The sequence below is a fragment of the Mauremys mutica genome, chromosome 20, assembly GCF_020497125.1.
Source record: "Mauremys mutica isolate MM-2020 ecotype Southern chromosome 20, ASM2049712v1, whole genome shotgun sequence".
Classification (NCBI taxonomy): Eukaryota; Metazoa; Chordata; order Testudines; family Geoemydidae; genus Mauremys; species Mauremys mutica.
This window is the reverse complement of record NC_059091.1, coordinates 3,161,233-3,185,934: the sequence shown is the minus strand read 5'-3', so window position 1 is coordinate 3,185,934 and position 24,702 is coordinate 3,161,233. Positions and strand designations below refer to the sequence as shown.

The window sequence follows — 24,702 nt, the reverse complement described above, 5'->3', positions numbered from 1 at the left end:
GAGAGTGGACATTTGACCATTTTCCTCTCGTCCATTGCATGTTACAGAGGGGAAACAGCTGCCTCTCCTGGGTGCCGGTGAGTTCTCGGTTTCTGAGGCACCTTGCCCAGCCCCGGCTCCATTTCTTTGCCACACGCAGTCTCTGGATACACCACTAACTTTTGGATTTTCAAGCCCTGTCACCGGGGCAACGTGCTGGAGAAAACTCCCACGTAACCCCCGCACCCATCTCTCCCTCTCACCAGAGGCACAACCCCACAGCAGTGGAGAAGGGAGTTAGCCACGGGCCCCAAACCACTGTAGAGGTTTTGGTAGCTTTGCCTTTTGCGTCCTGTGTCTGAATTTGCACTACTGTGAAATCCGGCGTGTTCGGGAGAAGAGAAGTGTCCCATAAAAGCAATACATGAGCTACCGTGATGCATGCAAGGAACGTTAGGAGATGACCAAAAAATAAAAACAAACAAGGCCAGTTCTTCAGTTTGAGCAGCCCTCTGGGGTGATCCTGGGAGCCTTAGCCAGTATTCGGGGGGTCTGGGTACCTTGGAACTGCCCCGTCCCCACACGAGCGTTGCGGTTCTGGTGGGCAAGAGGGCATTTTAATGGAACCGGATTTCTGTTTCGAAATCTGTCTCGATTTCAAAAAGGCTTTTTCTTGTTGATCTACTTGAAGGTACTAACCAAACCGGCTGTTGTTTTCATTTTTAGAGTTTTGCTGGGGGGGGGTGTTTGGAAGTTGCTTGGAACTGTCATTCCCTGGGGGTGTGGATGGGGGCGGGGGGGGGGGGTGTCGGCTTTTTGCGGAGAACCGTGGCCCGAAGCGCAGTGGGCCCCGAATAGGGGACTGCGGCATTTGAATCTGCTGACTTGCCCCCTCCTTGCTCTGTAGGATTCTCCCTCTCATTGTTTCTTTCTGCAGTTCGGAGGCAGCAGCCCCTGCTTGGTTTCTGAAAACCGCGTCAGGCAGCCTGACAGCTCCAGGGATGTAGAAACTGCAAAACCTTTTTGCCACCACATGCCTTGCAGCACAGGCCAGGGTAGGGAACAACCAAGTCAGTCTCCTTTCGATCGAGGGGGCAGAGCGCCTGTCTCGGGCCCCAACAGTCCACTGTAGATTTCAAATAAATAGATGGGGGTGGTAAAGGGGGCGGGTGTGGAGGGAAGCCCTTCCCCCCCGGTGGAGGTGGAAGGATTTGGAGGGTATATGGAAAAATGGAGACTGGAAATCTACAGTGATTTTCTTTCTCTTTTAGCCTCCCACAAACAAAAGCAGACACCAAAGATAGACCAGAAACCCCACCTGGATTTAAGAGAGTTTCTGGCAGGTTGGGTTGAATAGTGGGATCCTCCCCCGCGCACACACACATGAGATAGAGGGAATAGATTTTGCAGCCTGATCAGAGTTCACCCCTTTGGGGTCCTAGCATTGCCTCTCAGCTCCCCCGAGTCGTTGGCTTGAGGAAGCAGGGCTCTTTAACCTCAGAGATTTGGGGTGCTTTGCTAACGGATTGGCAGCACCCCTGGCTTTGCGACATGATTGCATCTGAATTTAGACACTGCAAAAAACCAAAACCAGCTCACAGCCTTGGGATGCCTCTGAGGGGCAGATGTCGCAGAGAAGATCCGTAGCCCCCAACCTGGGGGGGCTGCAGAGGTGTATGTGGTCTGCAGTCGTGCCGTGCTTTCAGGACACGCTCCTTTGCCATCCAAGGCAGTGCATCGAGTCAAACATGGGCCAAGCCGATGAGTGTTTGGCAGGTTTGCCACCTGATTCGGTGCAGCGTTGGCAGCTTGTGCCAGAACGCAGGGCCGTCGCTGCTTATGGCAAGCCACCGGGTGCAGAGGGGCGTAACTGGAGCCCAGTGTGTTAGGAGCCTGTAGCAGCTTTGTGTAGTCCCTCCCTAGAATCGTCGTAGCATGTAAATACAGGATTGAAAATTGCACTGGAACTAGCTGTGTGCCAGCTTCTCTCTCCCCTCCTTTGACCATGGTTTTGATTTGGGTTTGGATTTTTTTTTAAGTCTGTTTCCTCCTCCCTTAAAACCAAAAATTAAAAGGCTCCTCTGTCCCTGGAGGATGCGTCAAGTACTGTCTCTCTCTGTCCTGCATCAGCTTAGATTCCCACTCTGTCAGATCAGCATCTTCTCCATCCACCCTCCACTCAGCATGCTAAGGAAACTTCTGCTTGCCAGAACTCTTCTGGATTTCAGGGTTTGTCTCATCTCTACAGCTCTGTCAAGTTTCTATTTTATTTTTGGCCTTAGGGCTCCCATAGCTTTCTCCTGCTTCCTTCTTTAAGGAGGCATTTAAAAATGAAAGACAAAAGCCAGCAATATGTAGCAGGAATCTTGTTTCCTCCCGAGCTGCACGCACTCTTAGAGACGTCTTTACCTAACAATACCCATGCCACTAAATTTCCTTTCTCAAAAAGAGCTGGTAGCTAATAGATGGGCAAGGTGTCCCCACTGGCTCAGAACCCAGTGTTCAGAGGGGCAGCACCCACTTAGAAAGCTGCTTCGGTCTTTAAACCGCTTTCTTTGCTTGCTTTGTTACCGAGAGTTTCACCCTGTGCCGAACATCCGTAGGAGGGCTTTATGCTGCTTAAGTCAGTTTCACCCATGATGATTCTAATGCAGATCAGAAGAGGAATGTATTTCTCTCTTTGGCTCCAGTTGGTTGAGTCCGGTCGGTTTCTTCTGTTTGTGCGGAGGAGAGAAAAGTATTCTTTAAAGAGAGAAAATATCATGGTCAAACCACAAAACCTGCCAGGGGAGCTCAGGGGCAGCTGTGGGACATGAAACTTCTTGACATTTTTGGTTTGAAATTGACTAGATTTGTAGTCCGCACTGTCCCGTCAAACGCTCCTTGGTAACGGTACCGTTTCTCAGTGGTTTGAGCATTGGCCTGCTAAACCCTGGGCTGTGAGTTCAATCCTTGAGGGGGCCACTTAGGGATCTGGGGCAAAAATTGGTCCTGCTAGTGAAGGCAGGGGGCTGGACTCGATGACCTTTCGAGGTCCCTTCCAGTTCTAGGAGATTGGTATATCTCCAATTATTACCTATTACCTTTAGATGAGGGGACTTTGTCAGAGAATCATGTTGCTGTGAGTGACCTCTAGCAAGATTAACACCACTCTGCGAAACAGTTCCTGCAAACTTGCCTGGGAAACCTCTGACATGGCTAGCAGTGGTTTTGACACCAGGCTTTGCTGTGTGACTCCGGGGAAAGGCCAGAGAGTTGAGGGGTGTTTTTTGTTTACGAGGCTCCAACTTTGCTATTTAGCAAGGGTAACCAAATGCCCCGGATTCTCCAACCCGTCTGCTGGAAGATTGGAATCTTGCCCCATGCGCATCTTGCCAGTAACTTGCTTAGCTATAAAGTAAGATCCCAAATCGAAGCACTTTCAAGACCCCTCTTTAATTCAAGCGGTTAGTTCTTCACTATCCTTTTCTTTCCTGTGCACCTGTGTGGAGAGGAGAGTTTTAAAGTTTATGCTCATTGTCTGTCTTCTTAGGAAAAATGAATTACACCCCGTCTCTAGCGACCTACCTTCAGAATTTCTGCTTTTGGACCTGCTCGGTCTTGACAATCTCTGTGTATTTTCCTCTCCCCCAACCCAAAAATCTTGCCTTGTAGTGTCAGTATTGGTTAAATAACCCTCCGGCCAGCCCGGTGCCCCTTTCTCTGCTCTGCACCGGAGCTGCTCTGTTGCGGGCCTGTTAGGAACTGGATTGTTAAGGAATTCCCCGAGCTTGGTTGCAGTAGTTACTCCTGCTAAATAAGTTGATCTGAAAACAGGAGTGGAGGTGGCGGGGGAGGAGAAACGGGAGTCACTTTATTTCCTTATGTTCTGTTTGTCGCAGATGTGCCAAACTGGGGAGGGAGGGGGCAGTCGCTTCCAACGTCTCTCTCGCTAAAGCAATAGACAGCGGCTGAGTCTCGCAGGTTCTTCACTCCGCGCTGTACTTGGGGCAGTGGTAGCGGGTTCACGAAAGTTCTCTCGGAAAGTGCAGGTGCTGGCTGGGAATTTGGGTGGAGAGGAAGGCAGGCGGGGAAGGACGACCCTGCCTGCCTGTCGGAACCGTAACGTTCGCTGTAGAACTCAGATAGTTTCAGTCCCAATTCCCTGAGCCTTCGCTGCTGGAGTCTGCTGGCCCTTATTCCCTTCAGGGTGCGCTGAAACCTTCTACTTTGCACTGGTATTGGTGCGTCCAAGATGGATACAATACACTTCGCTCTCCGGACATCCCCTGCGTGGTGTGTGACAGCATGTACAGCGTTTAGGTGTGTTCTTTATGTCCTGTAACAAACGCGTCTTGTGCGTCCGTTTCATAGACCGTGCTGTCGTGTGAGATGCATGACGTGTGATGCTGCCTATCCATCGCCGGACTGGGGGCGTCTCCTGCCCTCCCCAGGCCCCTCTCTCTGCCGACACACCTCACGCCCTAGTGCAGAAACGCGCCATGTGGTTTTGACTTGAATCTCCCCAGAGCCATTTCTCATTCCTCTCCCCTTCCCCGGCAGTTGTTGCCCACGCTCAGTGAGTTTCTAGTCACTACAGTTCGATTCATATGGGCAGCAGGGGGATTTTTGCCCACAGGCAGCATCGGCATTTGAGCTGATAGCCACCATGGTTGCCTTTAACGCGAGAGGTGCATCCTGCGTCGACTGATTTTCTGCCTTTAGGGCTCAGTGTAACGTGGAGGATGGGGCTTTTAACACATCCTGGCTTGGACTGGCTTAGTGCAGCTGGGAGAGACTCATCCTTACACCCCGGACCCTTGACTTCCTTTGCCTCTGCTTCTCCTGTCCTGGCCCCGACGTCAGCAAGCCGCGCTCCCGGGCAGCTGTTTGGGAGCGGTTCGCCGGCCGCTGCTCTTTGGGACTCTTTGACGATCCGGGTTCCAGACCCATGGTGGTTCTGGTCTTCAGGGAGCAAATTCACCTCGAGGGCGAGTGGCGGATCCAGCCCCCAGCGGGGACACAGACGGCGCTGACTGAAATTGACTTGCCGCCGCCTTGACCCATCCGTGCTGCGTACGGGCGAGGAGGCGCCGGGGTTCCGCAGCGTGTGCGGACGAGGCAGAAGCAGGCGTCTCAGCTCAGGTCGGTAGATCGGTGTGGCTTTGTGGTGTTGCAGAGGACGCAGGGCCCAGCAGCGTCACACAGGCTTGTTGCTTTTACAGGCAGGGGGGTGTCACCTCAGACGCCAGGTTCCCCTCTGCCGTCTGGAGGAGGCCTGGGGAGCCAGCACCCACGGGACCTATTGGCAATAGACTGATTTCTAGCACCATGTGTGTTCCAGTCCAGTGTCGTGGCTTGTTGGCTGCCGTGGGGTTTGCGGGGCTCGGCGCTTTGAGATTTCAGGCTTTGGGGTGTTTTCCTGGCCTCTTTCACGCTGGTGTTCCTGTGGTTTCCATTTCCGGCTGCACAGAGGCCAGAGGGCTGGGCCGGCCCAGCTGGAAGATCCATCTGGGGAGCTCTAAGGAGAGGGTTATTCATTGTGCGGGGGGGCCTCACAGATCCCCTTTAACCCTCCCCCCCAGAGGAGTTAGCTCAGCACTCCTCACACATTGAGAGTACCAGGAGGGGCTCCCTGCCGGCCCCCCAGAAGCTGCCTCGGCCTGAGGGCGTGCACTTTAAACACCTGTCCCCAGTGTGAGTGAGCTTAGGGCAGACGTCCCCCCCTTCCCCCAGCATTTTCAGTTCAGTTCAGTCAGGTACATTTGGGACCTGACTGAACTGGATTGGCGCTAGAACCTACACGTGGGGACCTGGTCGGTCACTGCGGAGGGGTTGGGGCGTGTCTGCGTGCGTGTGGCGGGGAGGTGGCTGCATCGTGTGTGAATTTATGTCATCGGGGGGTGGGTGTTGTGTATTTGAGATGGTTGGAAATACAAAAAAGCTTTTTAATTTTAGACTCCACTGCACTGTTCACACCTACCTCTTGCAATAAACAGAATGGCTCCCGGGCGTGGAGAATGTTTGCTTGCCTCTGAAATCCCACCCCCCAGAGCCTCGGGCTGGCAAACTCCTGACATCCCAAGCAGCTGGCTGCGTTGCCGGGGCCGGCTGGATCCAGCCAAAGAGCTGCTGGGAAAACTTCCACTGAGAACTTTCTGCTTCGCCGCAGCCCCCCCTGCATCATTACCCTTCCTGGAAAGCACTGACCCCACCGGCGCCGGCCTCTGCTCGCTGGAGCCGTTTGCTTCTCGTATTTACCAGCTGCTGGGGTTTGCTTTGGGTTTTGAAATAAAAGGGGCTTTTTGTTCCCTGGGATTTTTCCCCTTCAGAGCACTGAATCTGGAACCTGCTGAGCAAACCCAGCGTGTGGTGGTGATGTTGTTCCTAATGGACGGGGGCCTTCATTGGAGGTTATGGTGCAGGGCAACTTAATTGGACGCCTTTTAATTTCAGCCGGTAGGGGAGAGGCGCGTGCGCGAACTGGATCTGTCTGAGGTGCCGGGGAATTCTCGCGGGAGCAGCCGTCTTCTCCCCCCCGCAGTATCAGCAGAGGGCAGGTGTATGGGCAAGGGATGGACCGATCTTTGGAAGAGACACCAACTGTATCTCTCCCCTGGCCCCGGCACCAGTTCATTCTTCCTTCCTCCGCTGGTTTAAAGCACAAAACCTGCCCTGCCGGTGGGCTGGTGGGCGGGCGGAGTATCGGGACGCCTCTGCTTTACCGGCAGAGGTGCAGGGGCCGCGGCGTGAAATAAGGCAGAGTTTTGATGTGCAATTAACATTTAAAAAGGAAAAAAGGCGTGAAACCCTCTCCTGCCCCCCCCCCCGGGGGCGAGAGGCTGCAGGTGCCTGGCTTGGCAAGATTTGAGCCGCGCAGGTTTCATCTTAGCAGCTGGTTTCTCTCCCCTCCCGTACAGCCCGGCACCCGGGGGGGCGCCGGCATCAAGTCCTGACCAACGAAGCACTTGTCTCCGTGGAGGAAATTTAAAAAAAATAAAAACTCCTGTTCGTGAAGGGAAACCCAGAGCTGTTAAACCCCCTCGTGGGGCTGTGAAATTGCATAAGGAGACAAACCAAGAAGCCATCCACCCCCCCAGCGTGAATGCCACCCGTTTGCCTTGGCCCACACCCGCGGGCGAGCCCGGTGGCCGGTTCCTTGTTGTCCGAGATGTTCCACATGTGTGTTTTGAGAAATCCTGCATCCGTTGGGGGGGGGGGGGGGGCTAAAAACACAAGCATTCAGACTTGATCTATTTTATACAATGTATCTGCAACCAAGTCCTGTTCTTCATATTGTGGCTTTGAATCAATTATGTTTATTAAAATGCTATTGCTTCTACTTCCTCGCCCGTCCTCCTTTCCCACCGCTGGGGGTTAGCGCCGGCGGGATCAGGCCTGGGGGGCTGGGGGGGGCGGGGGGAGGGGCTCTCCTGCAGCGTTTTTCAGCCGGAGATCAGATCTCAAAGCAGGGCAGAATCATCGTGTCTGTTTTACAGATGGGGAAACTGTGGCCCGGGGAAGGGGGAGTCGTCCAGGTTCACCCAGCAAGTCAGTGGCAGAGCTGGGAACAGAATTCTGGTTTCCTGACCCCCAGTCCAATTAAACTGGATTTAGTCTTTACAGAAGCTGTTGGCAGAGGCTAGGTGGGGAAACGTCTGCCAACCTCTAACCCCTGCAGAACCACAGCTTCGGGGGGGAGCGGGGGGATTGGTTAAACCGTTAGCTGCCCAGCAGATTTCGGAGGCTCCATGCCGGGCGGTGCAGGGGAAGGAGGGAGGAGCCCTGCCGCTCGTCTCCGGACGGTGGTGACGGTGAGTTCCTGTGTCCGCTCCCCAGCTGAACGTCTCCTCCCGGCAATGGACGCACGCTCCCATCAGACTCCGGCACTTCCCCCGCCTCCGAAATGCTCCGTTCTGCCCCCTTCGTCTCCTGTACCCGCCCCAAAATCGCCCACAGATCGGCTGCGTTTCCCTCCGAAACGCCGAGATTCGCTCGGGTCACTTGCGGGCCAGGTGGCTTGAGGGCCGCTGGGCTGTTTTCAGCCTGGCCTCGTGCACGCGACATACCAAGACGTCGGGCAGACGCTGAGAATCTGAACGGCAGTGTCCTCACGGAAGGTGTCCTTTGGAAAGGGGGGGTAGGGGATTGTGCTGGCCACACGCTCTCCTCCGTGTACTGAACAGCAAAACGCTGCCCCTCTTCCGCACCAGTCAGCCCCAGCCCGCCCAGGTCACGACCCGCGCTTGGCCCCGGGGGATGTGGAGCAAACAGTGGGGGGCTGCACCCGCCGTCAGGAAGAGAGTCCAGGATCCTAGTTCTCTGAGAAGGAAGCAGGGGGCGCCCATAACCTCGGCCTCGGCCCCTCCGAGCTCGGCGGGCCGTGTGGCCGCCCCCGTGTTACGGATCCACACGGAAGCTCATCTGCCCTTCGAAGAGGGCGATGCACAGCATGATGGCCGCTCCCAGGAGAAAGCCCAGGTTCTGGAGGGCGAAATACGTCACGGGCCCCTTCCTGCTCCCGCCGGAGCTTCGCCGCAGCATCTCGGGCAGCTGCAGGGAAAACGGAGAAGTCTGTGAGCCGCCAGCTCCGGCGCTACGGGAAAGGACGGACGTCCCGCACGGGGAGGGGAGAACCCCAGAGCCCTGGGCGTGCCCGTGCCTGGTGCTGACTCGCTGGGCCTGCCCTCTGGCTACCCAGTCGAGACGCCTGTGCCGTCCGTTTGCGGACGGAGCCGCTTGCTGCCGTTCATGCCTTTGGGATGATTTGCGGTCCCTGGAGCCGCAGGCGTGGGACAGGACCCCGCGCACCAGGGGCTGGGCAAACCCGCAGCCAAAACTGCCCCTGCGCCAAAGAGGAGACGACAGACCGGGCGAGGGGGCAGCCCGGTGCCCGGCGGGCGGCCTCAGCAGCCTCCCCCGGTTGGCACCAGGATCTCCTATGAATGCAGCCGAGCTGCAGCCGCCGCCCAGGACCGAAGCTGTACCGGAGCCAGCCCCCCCTTACCATGTCCACCAGTGCCACGTAGAGAAAGATGCCCGCTGTGATGGAGAAGATCCAGGGGGTGATGGGCGAGGCGCCCTGGCTGACCACCGCGCCCACCGCCATGCCCAGATACGCCAGGAAGGCCGACGTGAGGTTGGAGAGAAGCACCCTCTTGACTGGCAGGCCAGCCTGGAGCAGCATGGCCAGGTCACCTGCCGGAGCGAGGGAGGCGGCAGGTGAGAGCGTGTGGGATGCCAGGTGGTGCCAACCTTGCCGTGCTGGTAGGGGACTTACCGAGCTCATGGGGCAGTTCATGGCAGAAGACGGCTACCGTGGTGCTCAAGCCACTGGAGACGCCGTCAGAAAACGCAGCCCCTGCAGGAACGAGAAGCCCATTGGTACCGGGAAGCCGGTGCCCGGCCCCGGGGTGGCTCCTGCCCCCTTACCGATGGCCAGCCCGTCCGTCAGGTTGTGTATCCCGTCCCCCAGGATGACCATCCAGGCGATGTCGGCGCTGCCGGCTGCCGGGCCGTGCGAGTGTCCGTGGTGGCTCAGCTCCTCCGTCTGTCCGTCCGCGCTCGGCACTGGCTGCCTCGTCCCCTCCTCTCCCCGGCCGGGGCTGTCGCTGCGCGGCCCTGGGGCCGTCAGACGCTGCAATTCGGCTTCTGCGCCTGCGAAAGAGCAGCCGCAGGCTGGTAGCAGCCCCGAGCCGGTGGGGGGCAGGGGATGGGGACCGGGCTGCTGGGAAGTGCCGGCCTGGAGAGGTCTGTGCTGGCCTCTGCCAGCAGTGGGGGCTGTGGGGTGCGGGGCAGGGGCAGCTTCTGGCTTCTCCAGCCTCAGCGCAGAGCCCAGGCTCACCTGGGGAAGGAGCCGACGCCTGCAGGGTCAAGCCGCGGCTTCCGTCTGCAGCCAGAGAGGGGCTCCCGGGGCTCCGTCCCGCGGCGCGGCTCTGAGGGGGGGAAAGCAACGGCCAGAGCTGAAAGCCGCCCGAGGGGCCAGGGCCCGGCTGGCTCGGGGCATCGCGCCCGCTGGGGGGGGGTGGGCCCCACCCGCGTTAACCAAGCCAGGCGCAAACCAGGCGCTTGCGGGTTACAGTGCTGGACGGACCCGACACTGGGACCTGGACGGGCCCAGGGAGCCGGGAGGCAGCAGTAGCAGGACCCAGGATGTGCCGTCACCACGTAGCTGCCCCCGACAGGCAGCGCCACCCCCACCCCCCAGCAGGCGCTGACCCCGGCAGGGCCTGGACGCCGGTGCCAACGCTCCTGCTCTCGTCAGCTCTGCAGGCCCCCGCTGCACCGGGGCCCGTCCGGGAGCCACCAGCCCGGTGCCCCCTGGCATTGCCCCAGGGCGCCCCCTGCTGTCCCACCCGCCCTCCAGCCCCCTGCCCTGGGCGGGCTCCAGCTCCCAGGGGCAACCCAGCGGGCTCTTACCGCCTGGCGCCGTCGGTGCCTCAGCGTGCCCAGGAGGTGTTCGATGAGGAACAAGAGGTAAACGCCCCCCAGGACCGACAGCCCCTTCAGCACCGAGTCCTGCTGCTCCCGCGGGGTCTCCTGGTGCCTCCCTTGGGCCTAAACACAGGAGGAGGGAGGGGAGCCCGGAGTCCCTCTCGGGGGCTCCCAGAGCCGGGGGGGCAGGAGAAAGCGGGGGGTTCAATGGGGGGGCTCTGGGAGGGCCCCCGCTCTGGGAGCTGGCATGGCTGGGGGCCCGGGCCGCTGCCCGGGTGCCAAGCTGGGCCGGGGGGGCCGCTGGGCTCCCTGGCTGCCATGCAGCTGCAGCCGAACTCGGCTCCCGCCTCCTCCCACGTGTGTGTCCCGGCCCCCGGCTTTCCAGGGGCCCGGCTGGGGCCGGGGGGCCCGGCGAGCCCGTACGTACGTGCGGCCAGAGGTGAAGCAGGGCGTCCCCGCACAGCGTCCCCACGGCCAGCGCCACCAGGAAGGCCAGCAGAAGGCGGCCGAAGTCGCGGCCGAGGAAGGGCACCAGCAGCAGGGCCAGCGCCGAGGGCAGGCTGATGAGCGTGACGGCCAGGAAGCCCCAGCCTAGGACTGCAAGAGGAAGCAGGGTGAGGCAGGGGCTGGGCTCTATCCCCCCGACACCCTGGGGGTTTGGCAAATCCCTTGGCACAGGAGAGGCTCCCAGTGCTCTGTGCCTCGGTTTCCCCATGGGGGTGGCTGCCCCTTCCCAAGGCCCTGGAGGTGGTACCTGGCCACAGCGGCCCCGCCAGGGGCTCCGGCGTCAGCTGGTCGAGGTGCCGGATGCAGACCCGGCTGTCGATCTGGTAGAGCAGGGCCGGGCACAGCAGCGTGAACTGCTGGGGCGTGATCTGGGAGCCGGCGTTCAGCCCAAAGTTCACCAGCAGCTGCGTCACGTTGAGACACTGGGGGGGGGGGGGGACAGCGGGGGTTAGCGAGGCCACCCGGGGAAGGGGCGTCACCCACCTGCCCTCCCTGGCTGGGACGCAGGGGCTGCCTAGGGCGTAGCAGAGGCCTGCGGGGCCAGGACGCCTGGGTTCCATTCCCAGTGACGACGGGGGGGGCAGGGGTTAGAGCCAGGCTGGTCAGCACTGAGACCCCCACCCCTCAGGCCCCTCCCCTCACATCCTCGTGCAGATGGTCCGCGACGGAGTGGTCCAGGGCCAGCACCCGCTCCAGCAGGGTCAGGCGGGGGGAGCCGGGGGGGGCCTGCACAGGGTCTCTCCTGCTCCCAGGCTGCCCGGTGGCGTTGGGCTCTTCTGTGTCCAAGGGCGGGCGGGTGCCCCCGGAGGCAGCTCGCGGCCTGGGCGTCGGGTCAGCCTGGAGCAGCCAGACGGTCTCTGGCTGGTTCCTTCCAGGGGATCCTGGCCTGAAAGAAACGAACAAAAACGAATTCCCAGTTCCCAGCAGCAGCCCGGGCCGGGAGGGGATGAGGGGGACTGACGGGCAGCAGCAGGACTGGTATATTGAGGGTCTGCGGGTCGGGAGTGAGGGGCACCGGCAGGGCTGGGGAAGGGGGGAGCCGGGGAGCCCAGGGCTGGCCCAGCAGGGGCTGCGGGTCGGGAGTGAGGGGCACCGGCAGGGCTGGGGAAGGGGGGAGCCCAGGGGGCTGCGGGTCGGCAGGGCTGGGGGGAGCCCAGGGCTGGCCCAGCAGGGGCTGCGGGTCGGGAGTGAGGGGCACCGGCAGGGCTGGGGAAGGGGGGAGCCCAGGGCTGGCCCAGCAGGGGCTGCGGGTCGGGAGTGAGGGGCACCGGCAGAGCTGGGGAAGGGGGGAGCCCAGGGCTGGCCCAGCAGGGGCTGCGGGTCGGGAGTGAGGGGCACCGGCAGGGCTGGGGAAGGGGGGAGCCCAGGGCTGGCCCAGCAGGGGCTGCGGGTCGGGAGTGAGGGGCACCGGCAGGGCTGGGGAAGGGGGGAGCCCAGGGCCGGGCTAGCAGGGGCTGCAGGTCGGGAGTGAGGGGCAGCGCTGGGTACCTGGAGGTGCCGTTCTCTCCCCGCAGCCCGGGGCCCAGGCTGGGCGGCTCCGCTCCGTGCTCCAGGGCCGAGTGCCGGTGCCGGTGCTGGTTGTCCTGCACCTCCAGGATGTCCAGGTGGGGGACGTGCCCGTGGCCCAGGGCCTCGTGCTCCATCTCCACCACGTGCACGTGGCCCAGGCCCAGGCTGCGCAGCAGGCGGGTGAGGCCCTGGACGGACAAGGTGCCGCGCTCCCCGTACAGCCCGAAGAGCTGCTGCAGGTAGTGGCCCTGCTCCTGCTCCGCGTCCTGCGGCGGGGCCGGGCCGGGGGGCGGGCGGCCCTCGCCCGGCAGCAGCGGCAGCAGCGCAGCGACCCAGAGTCCGGCCAGCAGCAGCCGCGGCTTCCTCGGGGCCATGGCGGGGCGGGGGGGGCGTCAGCCGGGCTCGCACCTGGCCAGGTGCGCTGCTGGGGCGCCCCCTAGGGGCGGATCTGTTGGCACGAGGGGGCGGAGCTGAGAGGGGTGAAGGGGCCTCTCCCGTCTGCCCCGTTCTACCGGCTCCCGGCTGGTGCCCCCCCCCCCGGGACCCAAATACCCCGGGCTCTGGCAGAACCTCCGGAGGGAGCTGGCGGCCACCGGCTCGGACTCCTGGGTCCATTCCCGGCTGCCCGGTGGTGTCAGGGGAACCGGCTTTCTCCAGTGGTGCAAAGGGGGGAGGGGGGGTCTCAGACCGCTGTCCGCGGGGGGGGCTGGGCGTTCTAAGGGGGGACAGGGACCAAATCAAGCCAAAGAAACACTCAAGCAGGTGCCCCCCCGCCCTCGGGCCTGTTAAACATACAGCGAAATAACGCCCCGCCCGCCCGCCCACGGCCCCAGGCACCGCTGCTCAGAACCGCTTCGCCCAGGGGCTGGGAGCGGCCGGACACTCAACGCGCTGCTCTGCCGGTGCCTTGTCTGCCCAGCCCAGGCCCGGGACCCAGGCGAGTCGGGCTCTGGCCTGTGGGTGACAGCGGGGCAGGTCCCGGCCTCGTTCCGTGCCTCAGTTTCCCCTCCCGCACTTTGCCTAGTGAGCTGTACGGGGCAGCGACTCGCTCTCCCCTGTGCCCGGGCTGCGGTTGCAGAAATTAGGCCTGGGGGCCAGAAGCGCTGCTGGAACTACAGCGTCCCACCAGCTCCTTTCACTGGCCCGGGAGAGTTAAAACTCTCTAGTGTGGACGTGGCCTGAGTCTTTCCAAACCCCCCCCCCCAGCGAAGGCAGCTGAGAATGAGCCCAGGATCCCAGGCGGGGAAACCGAGGCAGGGAGCTGGGGTGCTGCAGCTCCCTCCGAGAAGAGGCTCCCAGGGGGGTCTCTGAACAGCGGAGACCCCGCGCAGGGAGAGGGAATCCAGCAGCCTCGGTCAAAACCCACCTGTGCGGCCTGTCCCTGCCCTGGCCGTGTCGTGGCGCAGCGTGGCCGGCTAGCGGTGCGGGCTGGTCCCTCGCCCGGCTCGCGGCAAGGCCTGGCCAGGCGGAGCCGCCCGAGGCGATCGCAGCGCCGGGCAGGGAGCTGGGCTGGGGATTTGAATCGGCCGCGGATCCAGTTAGGCACCGGCCCCGCGTGTCCCCTCACACGTGTGTGAGCTCGGACGTCCAGTCCCTCCGCCACCCCCCCTCCCCGGGGCTGGGACTCACGAGCTGCCCCGCTGCCTGCGCAGCTGAACCAAGGGGCCGAGGCAGGGAGCTGCCCCTTGCCCCGGGGGGCGCAAAGGGAACCCAGGGCCAGGCCTGTGGAACTCACCGCTGTATTATGTGCGTACTGCCTGAGACCCCCTGCGCGCTGGGGATGAACGAACAGACCCAGAAATCCACCCCCCCCCCCGGAGATGCGGGCACTGCAAGTGTCACCTCCCTGTCCGGCCCGGCGGGCTCTCTTTGTTCTAGGTGTACAGCGCCGAGCACGCTGGGCCGGGGCCTCTCGCCACCGCCCCGAGATCGGCCGCAGGCCCCGGGCTGAGCATTCCCGGGGCGGGCACGAGGCCGGGCAGCGCTGGACACCGCGGTGCGTGCTACAAAACTAAGCGTGTGCGACGGCCGCTCTCCGGGGACCTGACCGGAATGGCCCGGGACGGGGCGTCTCGCCCCTCCCTGGGCAGCAGCTGGGGCCGGCCCCGGGCTCGGTTCTGCGTGCGGGTGTGGAGCGATGGGCTGCGGAGCCAGGCGGTGAAGGTGGAACGTCCCCGGCTTGGCGGCCTGATGCTAACGAGGCCCGGGGGTTCCCCCCCCCATGCTGGGGCGCTGTGCAGCTGGAGGCAACGTCTTTCGGGAGGGCTGAGTGGCTCGGGGTTATTCAATCGCCCTGGCCCTCGGCTGGCCCGTTACCAGCTCCCGCCAGACACGCGGTTCCCCTTCCCCTCCCGTGAGCTGCCACGCTCCGCCCCAGAGGTGGCTGCATTTCCGCGGCAGGTCCGTGCGGCGCCACGGAGCCCCACGCTGCTATTACAGACTGAGGCATGATGGGCTGGGGCTGCGGGAGGGGGGACGGAGGTCTCAGCGCCCCCCCGCCCAGTCCCTGGAGAAGGGCGGGGAGCGTGTGTCCTTGACAGGCAGTTTTGCAAGCCCGGGTACTTGATTGCGAGGCGTTAATGATTCACCCAGGTGATAACCAGCCCCCGGCCGCCTGCCAGCCCTGCCCTGTGTCAAACCAAGCAGCTGCTGTGGGGCGGGGGCCTGGCCCTTGGGGGGCCGCACTGGCCGGAGGCAGAAAACCCAGGAGCTGGGGCAGCCGCGGCCAATGTCCAGCTCCCGGGACGGGGGGAGGCGCAGTGACTTCTCTCCCCCCCTCCAGTGGGAGGAGTCATGGGGCAGGCGCTGAGCAGGGCTGGGGCGGCGGGGGGGAGGCCGCTGCATGACAGAGCTGGTGCCTGGGAATCTCAAATCCTTCTCCCACCGGTGTCCCCCCCCTTCCCCCCACCCCTAAAGAGTCCGGGCTCAAGGTAAATCCACTTGGCTGTTTGCAGAATATCTAGGGCAGGTCCCATGGTTGCGCCCCCCCCCCGCAAGCCCTGCTGGCCTAGAAATCTCCCCAGTAGCCCCTGTGCGGGAGCTGGACACCCAGGTGTCACGGGGTTAAAATCCTAGAAACGCCCGTCTCGTTTTCACGGGACTCCGGGTGCTGGGGCTTTGGGAATCGTCCCGATGAGCGGGAGAGCTGGTGCGGCTCTGTCGGCTCATGGGCTCGATGGGCTGCCTGGACCCCTCCCCGCTACCAGCCCCAGGAACGGGTCCTAGCCTGGATGCTCCCGCGGGAGGCAGTCCTACCCCGCCGCTTCCCATCCACCCCCTGGTCTTACCAACCCGCTCGATCGGCCCCTCGAGAGCCTGAGGACACATCTGGGACCCGCCGAGTTGGGCCCATGTCATGGGTGCACTTATTAGCCGTAGCAGAGCCGAGCCCCACCCAGAGCCGGGCCTGAGCGCGCCAGGTGCTGCACAAACGGCGCTGCCACCCTCAGCGCTGACTTCGCGCCATGAGGTTTCTGCCTCGCCGGCCAGGGCACCAGGCAAACACGCCAGGACGAGCCTCCGGGAAGCCACCCTGGTGCCGTTTGCAGACCCACCCCGAGGGCTGCGTCTGGCCAGGGCTGGTGGCAGACACCTCCCCCTGCCCCGGTCCAAAACCACCAGCTTCCAACTCTGCCCCAGGACCAGGGGCCAGTACTGGGGCATTACCCCCCCCATGGGGGATCTGGCCCCCCAGAAGTGGAGAAAGGAAATGCACTGACCTGGGGCAGCGTCTCGGTCCCCTGCCCTTCGCTGCACAAAATCTGGCTGCTCCAGTGCCTATGGGGCAAGGGTCAGGCAGGTCTCCTTGAAGCCCGGCCCCTCCCCCCCCCACCCAAGGGAGCCTGAAGGGAGGGTTGGGGAGGAGCCTAACGGGGCGAGTCCCTGTGGGTTTCCTGCCCCTATCAGCCTGCAGGGCACGTGCAGAGGGAGGGGGCTGGTCCCGAGCCGCAGCCCTGCCCCCACCCTGGGCGCTGTCTTCTCCTGGCTCTTGGGGTCGGCTCCAGCCCAGAGCCCCCGGGGTCACCCCGCCAGTCAGGGACAGAGCTGGGGGGCCACGAGCCAGGTGACCTGCGGCCCAGCGCAGCCCCCTAGCCACTGGGCCCCGCTGCCTCCCTTCGCAGTCTGTGCCCCCTTGGGGCTCAGGGGCACTCGTGCCCGGGGATGGGCCTCGTCCCGCCCGGGGGAGAGATTTCCGTGCGAGTCGGGCAGGAGCTGCCCCCAGCAGCCCTAGGACTCTGGACTGGGCCAGCTGGCCAGTAGAACGCCCAGCGGGGCCCCGCTGCCGCCAGCCGACGGGGCCGGGTCTCGTTACAGGGCTTGGGAAGGGGGGGGCTGATCTCAGCCACTCCAAGCTGCTCTGGTGCCGAGAGACCAGGCCCGGTGCGACTGGTACAGAGGTTCCCCCAGGCGCAAGCGACCACGCGGCAGGCGGGAGGGGAGGGCGGCACGGTCTTTATTCCAACGCAGCCCGGGCAGGTCAGCGACTCCGCTCGGGGGAGACGAGAAAAGGGAGCTGGGGGGTGAAAACAGAATAAAAGGGGGGAGCCGGGAGCATCGGCTGGGGGGAGGAGCAGTCCCCAAACCTGCCGGGCGAGGGAGAACGGCGCCGAGGTCAGCGCCAGGCTCAGTCCCTCCCTGGGTGGGCAGACGTGGCAGCCCTTCCCGTCGCAGCGAGTCGGGGGAGCCCAGATCCTCCACCTGGCCCCTGCGAGGGGGGCGCTCGTAAGGACGGAGACGTACAGGGGGCCCAGGCGGGGATCACGGCCGACCTGGCCTGCAGCCAGCGCCCCGCCCCATCGCCCCCCCTCCGCTGAGACACCAAGACCCAAATGGGCCCCTTCCAGGGGCAAGGAGGGGGGGAGCCCCACTGCTGCTGCCCCCCTGTCCTATGCCCCGAGGCCTCAGCAGTCCCCGGCTGCCCCCTGGCCACTGACTCCACCTGGCAAAATCAGCTTTTTAAAGTTTGCTAAAAAGTTTCAGGATATTTGTTTAAAAAAAAAAAAAAAAAGAGGAATGAAATCCGGGGGGGGGGGCCTGGCACACACCCCCCCGAGGGGATCCCAGTGGGGGCAGGGCGGTTGGCTGTGGTTCAGATTAGTCTCAGAGCAGAGCCGTGAAGATAAAGGGCTGGTTTCCAATGGGGGGGGCACCCCCCTCCCCATCACTGCTCAGGAGAAGGCCACAGTCCTGGTTAAAATGGTCACGACCGCGGCGAGGAAAACGCTCTTGGTTTCGCTGTCTCTGATCTAGCCCATAGCGCCAGCCGGCCACGGTCTCTCCCCCACTCCCCGCCCTCCGGCTCAGCCTCCTCCCTGCGAGCCGGCACAGAGCTGGGGCGGGGGGGCCCAACCCCAGGCGTTATCTCTTGCTGCTTCGCCGGGTCTCTTTGCCGTTGCTGATGGGGCTGGAGGATGAGCCGGACCCGGCCGAGCCCGCGCCCTGGTGGTTCGGCTGGCTCCTGGTGATCCGGCCGCTGGTGGGGTGGGATGGGACATTTGGCGGGTGGGGGAGGGCGCCAGGGCCTGGGGCACTCAGCCCGTTGCCGTTCTGGTTATCGGCAGCTGAAAACAAAAGCAGGGAAATGAACAGCGAAGCCAAGGCAGGGCTGGGCAGAGAACCCAGGAGTTCTGGCTCCCGGCCCCCACTGCTCTAACCACCACACCCCAGTGCCCCCCAGAGCTGGGGATAGAACCCAGGAGTCCTGGCTCTCAGCCCTCCCCGCTCTAATCACTACATCCCGCACCCCTCCCCGAGCTGGGGATAGAACCCAGGAGTCCTGGCTCTCAGCCCTCCCCGCTCTAATCACTACATCCCGCTCCCCTCCCCGAGCTGGGGATAGAACCCAGGAGTCCTGGCTCTCAGCCCCCACCCTGCTCTAATCACTACATCCCGCTCCCCTCCCCGAGCTGGGGATAGAACCCAGGAGTCCTGGCTCCCAGCCCTCCCCGCTCTAATCACTACATCCCGCACCCCTCCCCGAGCTGGGGATAGAACCCAGGAGTCCTGGCTCTCAGCCCTCCCCGCTCTAATCACTACATCTCGCACCCCTCCCCGAGCTGGGGATAGAACCCAGGAGTCCTGGCTCTCAGCCCTCCCCGCTCTAACCTGCTAGACTTGCCTCCCCGACTTACTGGAGTAGAGAATCGGCTCGAGCTGTGAATGCCCCGAGTGGCTAGTGCTGAATGGCTCTGAGGCAGGGCCATGTCCCACCCGCCTTGCTCAGGGACGGGGGGACACCCAGCCTGTGGGGCGAGGGGGCTCCCTTACCTGGGGCCGATGCGGCGGGGCCCGGGGTATTCTGGGGAGCAGCAGGGGTTGCGTTGTCGTTCTGGGCCTGAAGGAAACGGAAGCGAGAACTCGTGGTCCCGGATCTGGCAGGATCCTGGCGCATTTCCCCAGCCGCCCGCGGGACAGAGATGGGTCCGCTTCTGGGCAGCAGCCGGAGCAGCCGCGCATCTGCGACGGACACAAATCCACCCCCCCCCCCAGCCCGTCCCAGCAGGAGCAGAGCCGGGGGAGATTCCAGCGACGCTCCGGTGCCTCCTGGCCCCTGGGGTCACAGGAGTCCCCGTGGGCATCCGCAGGTGAGCAGATCCCATTACCCCATTCGAAGGGCCCCCCCAGCCCTCTGCCCCCCAGCTGGGACTCACGGCTTTGCTCTGGGACTGCTGGGTCACGTACTCCGGGTTGGGTTCGCTGAAGTTCGGGACCTCGGAGTAAATCATGCAGAACCTAGGGAGGGAAATGGCAGGTCAGCGAGGCCACCAGGACACCGGCCAACCCCTTCCTCCCCTCGCACTCAGCCCTGTCCCGGGGGAGGGGATGCCCCGACTCTCCAGCGGGGAGCGTCCTGGACCGTCTCGGGCCAGGATCTTGATGCAAACTATGCTGGGAATAGAGAGCCTGGGCATCCAGTCTCCCCTGCTCTACCCAGCAGGCCAGGCCCCCTCCCGGGGCTGGGAACAGAACCCAGGAGTCCTGGCTCCCCGCCCCCACCCTGCTCTAAACACCAGTCACTCCTGAGCAGACACCTACAGGGCCAGCTGGGCTGGCTGCATGGTCAGCCCTGGGGGGAAATCGCTCCGGCTTTGGGGCTGCCCCACACTTCTCCCCTCCCCAGCCTCTAAGAAGCCAGGCTCCAGTGAGCGACGTCCCCAGTGAAGCCCACGGGCTTTCCTTACTCTCCGATTTTCTGCAGGTCTCCTCCGCGGCCCGTGTAGAGCGTCAGGCAGCCTTTGAAAACTGACGCGTAGCTGAAAGCAAGAGGAATGCCGAGATGTGTGGTTAACTGCCCGGGGCTGGCCCAGCGAAACCTCACCCGGGACACGCACCCTGGACTGGGTGCAGAGCTAGGGGCCCCAATTCTCACTTCCCCTGAACCCACACTTGGGGGAGGCATCTTTGTGCTCCCAATGCTCTGGGGCTGGCCAGGGACACCCCCTGATGTAATTCAGAGCAGCCCCGAGGCTGCTCTGACTTACACTCTGCTTCCCACAACCCCCTATAGAAGGAGAGAAGAAACCCGCCCCCCTGGCAGCACTGTGTGCTGCTCCGGCAGCGCCACCAGGGGGCGCCCTAATTATTCTTTCAAGTGGCTCCCACAAAAGCAGTCGCAGTTTCCGGGCACAGTGATGGCTGGGGGTGGCGGGGGGGAAGATCGAGACTCTTAGAATGACAAAGATTTCTCCTCGGGATACAGGGACAGTAAAATCCTGCCTTGACGTCGTGTCTAAGTTAAGCCGACATGATGAATCCATTGAGATCAGTCCTACCCACTTCCAGTAACTTCCCCCCACCCCCAATGTCCGGGGATAGAGAGACGGTGTCTGATCGCTCCTCTGAGATTAACTCTGTGGGTGTGCGGGAAGGATCTTTTCCAGGGACTTCACTGGATTTATTTTTTTTAATTGTATCTATATATTTAAAATCATAAAGTCTCCTACCCAAGGTGCCCTGACCCCACCATACATCCATTACAATGCACCCTCAGCGTTAAAGTCGTCAGCAGGAATTCAGCCACTGCCCTCGGCCTTCTCCCGAACCCACCCCACCCCTTCTGCAGCCTGCCTAGAAAGTTAGGAGACTCGGGCTATTTCGGAGCACAGAGACGACCTGATCCCGCAAGGAGCCAGAGCTCGCATGTAGCTCTCAGCAGGCAGGCGCAGGCCTGTTTGCTCAGGCTTCTATCTCCCTCGACAGAGGAAGGGGACCGGACGCTTCGCTTCCGCTGGGAACGACGGCCAGGGAGAGGAGCAGCCTGGCCCGTTCTCCACCCCCTGGAAGGGCAGGCGGCACAATCTCAGCTGTGGGGAGCTCAGGTAAGCCCCCAGCCTGGTCTATCAAACCCTGAATGAGCTCGTCTCAGGAGCCCTGAGGCTGACGGGCCGGGCGTCCAGCAGGCACCAACACGACCGGGTCCCGTGGGTCCCCCCCTCCCGCAGCAGGGTCTCGCCTACCCTTTGGTCAATCGGATGATGTCCCCCGGCTGAATGAGGTTCCCTACGTCGTCCCACACCGAGATGTTGATGCTGCCCGTTTTGTCGGCTACTTTGCACGTCCGCACCTCGTGGCCGTCCTTTGTCTTGGTCACCCGACCTGCAGGGGGGAGCAAACCGTCCAGTTCGCGGCACATCTCCGGGGTAACACCGAGGAGCCCCTCTGGGCTAGACGAGGCCTTGTACAGACACAGACCACAAAGGTGGCCCTGGCCTCAAAGAATTCACGGTCTAAGGTCCTGAGCCTACAAACGCTGAGCCGAGTCACGGCAGCAAACGTAAGCACGTGCACTTACCCTACGTCAGTTATGGTGCCTCAGAAATGGACACTGACCTCACTAAGCAGCTGGGGAGGGGGTGAAATCCAGCCACAAATATTGGCTGAGAACTGACTGCAACCGTTCAATGGAATTTCAGCAAGACAGCGGCTCTCCACCTTTCCAGACGACCGTCCCCCTTTCAGGAGTTGGATCTGTCTTCCCTACCCCCAAGTTTCACCTCACTTCAAAAACTACTTGCTTACAAAATCAGACATAAAAGTGCAGCAGTGTCACAGCCACATTATTACTGAAAAATGACTTTCTCGTTTATACCATATCGTTATAAAATAAATCAACTGGAATATAAATAGTGCACTTACATTTCACTGTATGGTATATAGAACAGTATAAAAAAAGTCATCGTATGAAATTGTACTTTGTCCTGATTTCACTAGGGCTTCTTCTGTAGCCTTGTGTAAAACTAGGCAAATACCTAGATGAGTTGATGTACCCCCTGGAAGACCTCTGCTACCCCCAGGGGCACACGGACCCCTGGGGGTTGAGAACCACTGCAGTAAGATATTTAATAGATATCTCTCGGACATCATTAATACCCACCTGTTTCCAGTACAATAAAAATAAGGTTCAAGTTTTTCAAGCCAGGTTTAATGTCCTTTACAAAGGTTTCAGTCGTCATATTGAGCGGCGTCTGGCTTCCACTGCGTTATCTGTGCAAATAATAATAAAACAACATAACCACATTTGAAAAGAAAGCGACAGTCAGCACACGGAATGGAAAGGCGGACGCTGGCTCCTGCAGCCAAGGTGGAGCGAATGCAGGGACATGGAGAAATGTGCAGGCTCAGGGGGTTAATTGGCACAGCTCCCTCCCAAGATTAGCCAATAGGGGAATGCCCTGTAGGAAGAATGAAACATCCTGCTGTTAATTTATCCCCAAAGGGAAGAAAATACAAAATGGCAACTGCAATTGAAGATTCTTGCAAGAAAAGTGCATCTGTTTTTCATTTCTGCTCAAATTTCTATCACGGAGTCTAGAGCCCTACCATAAAATGGCATCCCTTTCTTTTTGCACAAGTTGTGGCCAGGAGTCAGACGGTGGCAAGAAAAACCCCATGGATTGCAACCCTGATTCCGACGCACAATAGTTCATCTTGCTCTTTTGCAAATGTCACCATCCTGCACATTTGTGTCCGACTCCCAAAACGGAAACAGGCTAATTAAAACAGAAGACAGACCCTGAAAAACCACCTGTGCCGGGAAAATGCATTTTATCTTTGGCACAAATCACAGCCCTGATTTCACACCACCCCCGCCAGGAAAATGCCTGTTTCTCCTTTTGTATAAATTGCAACCCCGTCCCCAATTCACCCTAGTGCAAGCAAAGTGCTTTTCTCCGGGGGTGGAGGAGCTGGGGCTCATTCACCTGGGAGGATCAGTTCGCTCGCGTGTTGGTGGAAATTCTTGCAGAGGAGGGGGGAACAGGAGACACGATTTGGGGACTGAAAATTGCTGGGGTGGTGCATGTATCCTGCCACATGCATGCCCCCTGCCCTGCAATGCACCACCTGCAAGGGAGCTCAGGCCCCTTTACCAAAGCTCCCGAGGCTGCTGCAGAAGGGGCTAGTGGGGGGAATCAGGAGGGTCCCCCCCCCCGACTTTCCCTGTAAAACTGACCTGATGGAACGTTGGGTTGCAGACATTCCAGGAAGTATCCAGCGGCGTTGTGAGTAGCCAATCACAGTCGTAGGACGCTCTTCGACAGGTCTGAACGTGCTACACCGCCAGCCAATTGCATTGCAGGGGGAGGCCTGGCACTGAGGAATTAAAGGGACAGCGACGTCCCCTGCACGTGTGTGAAATTTCCCAATGTGGGGGGAGAGGGGAGCCTTTCCTATGTACTGTACTCGGAGCAGGGGAGTCGAGATTTAATCCCCTGCTTAGGGTGACCAGACAGCAAATGTGAAAAATTGGGACGGGGGTGGGGGTAATAGGAGCCTATATAAGAAAAAGACCCAAAACTCGGGACTGTCCCTATAAAATCGGGACATCGGGTCACCCTACCCCTGCTATGCCTGGGCCACAGACACCTAGCACATGAATCATACAAGTTCCGTTACTGTGCGTGGGCCCGGCTCACGCCATGACGTTGCGGCTAGACACGTGTGGCAGCATGACAAGCCATGCATTGTTATTCCCGTTTAGGAGGTGTCTTGCCTAGCACCCAGTCATGACCCAGGGCCCGTTGTACCAGGTGGTGTAGAACTGCAGAACAGAAACATTCCGAAAGCGGGTCTCCATCCATGCTGTGACGGCCCTTCGGAGAGAAAGGGGGGCCGGGAGGGTTGAGGTAATATCTTTTATAGGACCAGCCTCTGTGGGTGAGAGACACATGCGGGCACATGTGAGTCATGCATGCTGTGATGGCATGGATCATGCATGCCACAGGTGGTCCATGCGTTCGCATAGAATGGCCAGGCCTGGGAGAGGCACATGTAGACTATAGGTGAGGTTCATCATAAATAATGATGGTTTTTAACATTCGCCACCAGCAGAGGCCCAAGCTGGTTTACAGGGGGAAGGAAAAGCCCCTTCTCCAGGGATCTCACAGGCCAGGAACAGCTCCAGCCTGCGGAATAATTTTCATTGGGTAAAGGAGGGGGAGGCCACACGGCCTTTGCTGTTCACTTGGCAGACAGAGGGGCGGGATCAGGGCCAGACAGACTGAGGTGCAGGGACAGACCAACACGGAGAGAATGACTGACACGGGGTCAGGAACAGAATTACACAGGGACAGACACATACATGGAGGACTGGGGGTGGGGGCAGGGACAGACAGACACAGGGAGGACTAATGGGGGCAGGGACAGACAGAGGGAGGTGTGGGGGGGACAGGGACAGACAGACACATGGGCAGGGACAGAGACACAGGGAGGACTGGGGGGGCCGGGACAGACAGAGGGAGGTGGGGGGGGGCAGGGACAGACAGACACATGGGCAGGGACAGACAGACACAGGGAGGATTGGGGGGACGGGGACAGACAGACACTGGGGGGCAGGGACAGAGACACAGGGAGGACTGGGAGGGACAGAGGGAGGACTGGGGGGCAGGGACAGACAGACAGACACTGGGGGGCAGGGACAGACAGAGGGAGGTGTGGGGGGGACAGGGACAGACAGACACAGGGAGGACTGGGGGGATGGGGACAGACAGACACTGGGGGGCAGGGAGAGACAGAGGGAGGTGGGGGGGCAGGGACAGACACACGGGGGCAGAACCCCCCCCAGCCAATCACCCACTCACTCCCAGGCAGCATGGAGGGAAGCCCCGCCCCCTTCCCAAAGCCCCGCCCCTCCCGCCTTTTGGCCCGGGGCGGCGCGCCCGCCGACCATAGAGTCCCCTCACTCCCCTGCGGCGGGGTAGAGCGGCCGGCGACCATAGAGTCCTCGTCCCCCTCCCCCCGCGGCTGGCTGGAGCGTCGCATCCGGGCGGGGCGCCCCCGTGTTTCCGGCGGGGAGGG

The 24,702-nt window shown here is 61.5% G+C and overlaps 2 protein-coding genes across 4 annotated transcripts; both read right to left on the bottom strand.

The window, feature by feature from the left end:
• Positions 1-7,384: 7,384 nt before the first annotated feature.
• SLC39A5 (solute carrier family 39 member 5) lies at positions 7,385-13,023 on the bottom strand. The gene is made up of 11 exons (XM_044995171.1): positions 12,961-13,023; positions 12,388-12,674; positions 11,542-11,785; positions 11,173-11,321; positions 10,820-11,018; positions 10,378-10,515; positions 9,803-9,893; positions 9,391-9,615; positions 9,239-9,319; positions 8,966-9,156; positions 7,385-8,511 (listed from the first exon to the last, which is right to left on the bottom strand). Exons 1-11 carry the CDS (start codon positions 13,021-13,023, stop codon positions 8,359-8,361), a joined length of 1,821 nt encoding a protein of 606 aa, XP_044851106.1. The 3' UTR covers positions 7,385-8,358.
• A 4,089-nt stretch (positions 13,024-17,112) lies between these two features.
• Positions 17,113-24,517, bottom strand: NABP2 (nucleic acid binding protein 2). 3 transcript variants are annotated; one of them, XM_044995584.1, is made up of 8 exons: positions 24,486-24,517; positions 22,859-22,998; positions 21,782-21,891; positions 20,865-21,003; positions 19,590-19,661; positions 19,059-19,140; positions 18,676-18,742; positions 17,113-17,969 (listed from the first exon to the last, which is right to left on the bottom strand). In XM_044995584.1, exons 3-8 carry the CDS (start codon positions 21,858-21,860, stop codon positions 17,767-17,769), a joined length of 642 nt encoding a protein of 213 aa, XP_044851519.1. In that variant the 5' UTR covers positions 21,861-21,891; positions 22,859-22,998; positions 24,486-24,517; the 3' UTR covers positions 17,113-17,766. The 3 variants fall into 3 exon arrangements, with proteins under 3 accessions (XP_044851519.1, XP_044851520.1, XP_044851521.1); XM_044995585.1 differs by lacking the exon at positions 24,486-24,517 and having other exon boundaries at positions 22,859-23,037; XM_044995586.1 differs by lacking the exons at positions 22,859-22,998; positions 24,486-24,517 and adding an exon at positions 22,608-22,848.
• Between the last annotated feature and the right edge of the window lie 185 nt (positions 24,518-24,702).

Excerpts from the sequence above, each read along its gene's own strand:
- SLC39A5 (XM_044995171.1), bottom strand. The coding sequence starts at position 13,023 with ATGGACCCAGGAGTCCGAGCCGGTGGCCGCCAGCTCCCTCCGGAGGTT. Across the intron at positions 11,786-12,387 it reads GGAGAGAACGGCACCTCCAG|GCCAGGATCCCCTGGAAGGA; the intron begins GTACCCAGCGCT and ends CGTTTCTTTCAG. Across the intron at positions 8,512-8,965 it reads ACGTGGCACTGGTGGACATG|CTGCCCGAGATGCTGCGGCG; the intron begins GTAAGGGGGGGC and ends TTTTCCCTGCAG.
- NABP2 (XM_044995584.1), bottom strand. The coding sequence starts at position 21,860 with ATGACGACTGAAACCTTTGTAAAGGACATTAAACCTGGCTTGAAAAAC. Across the intron at positions 21,004-21,781 it reads TTTTATTGTACTGGAAACAG|GTCGGGTGACCAAGACAAAG; the intron begins GTGGGTATTAAT and ends TCCCCCCTGCAG. Across the intron at positions 19,141-19,589 it reads GACCTGCAGAAAATCGGAGA|GTTCTGCATGATTTACTCCG; the intron begins GTAAGGAAAGCC and ends TTCCCTCCCTAG.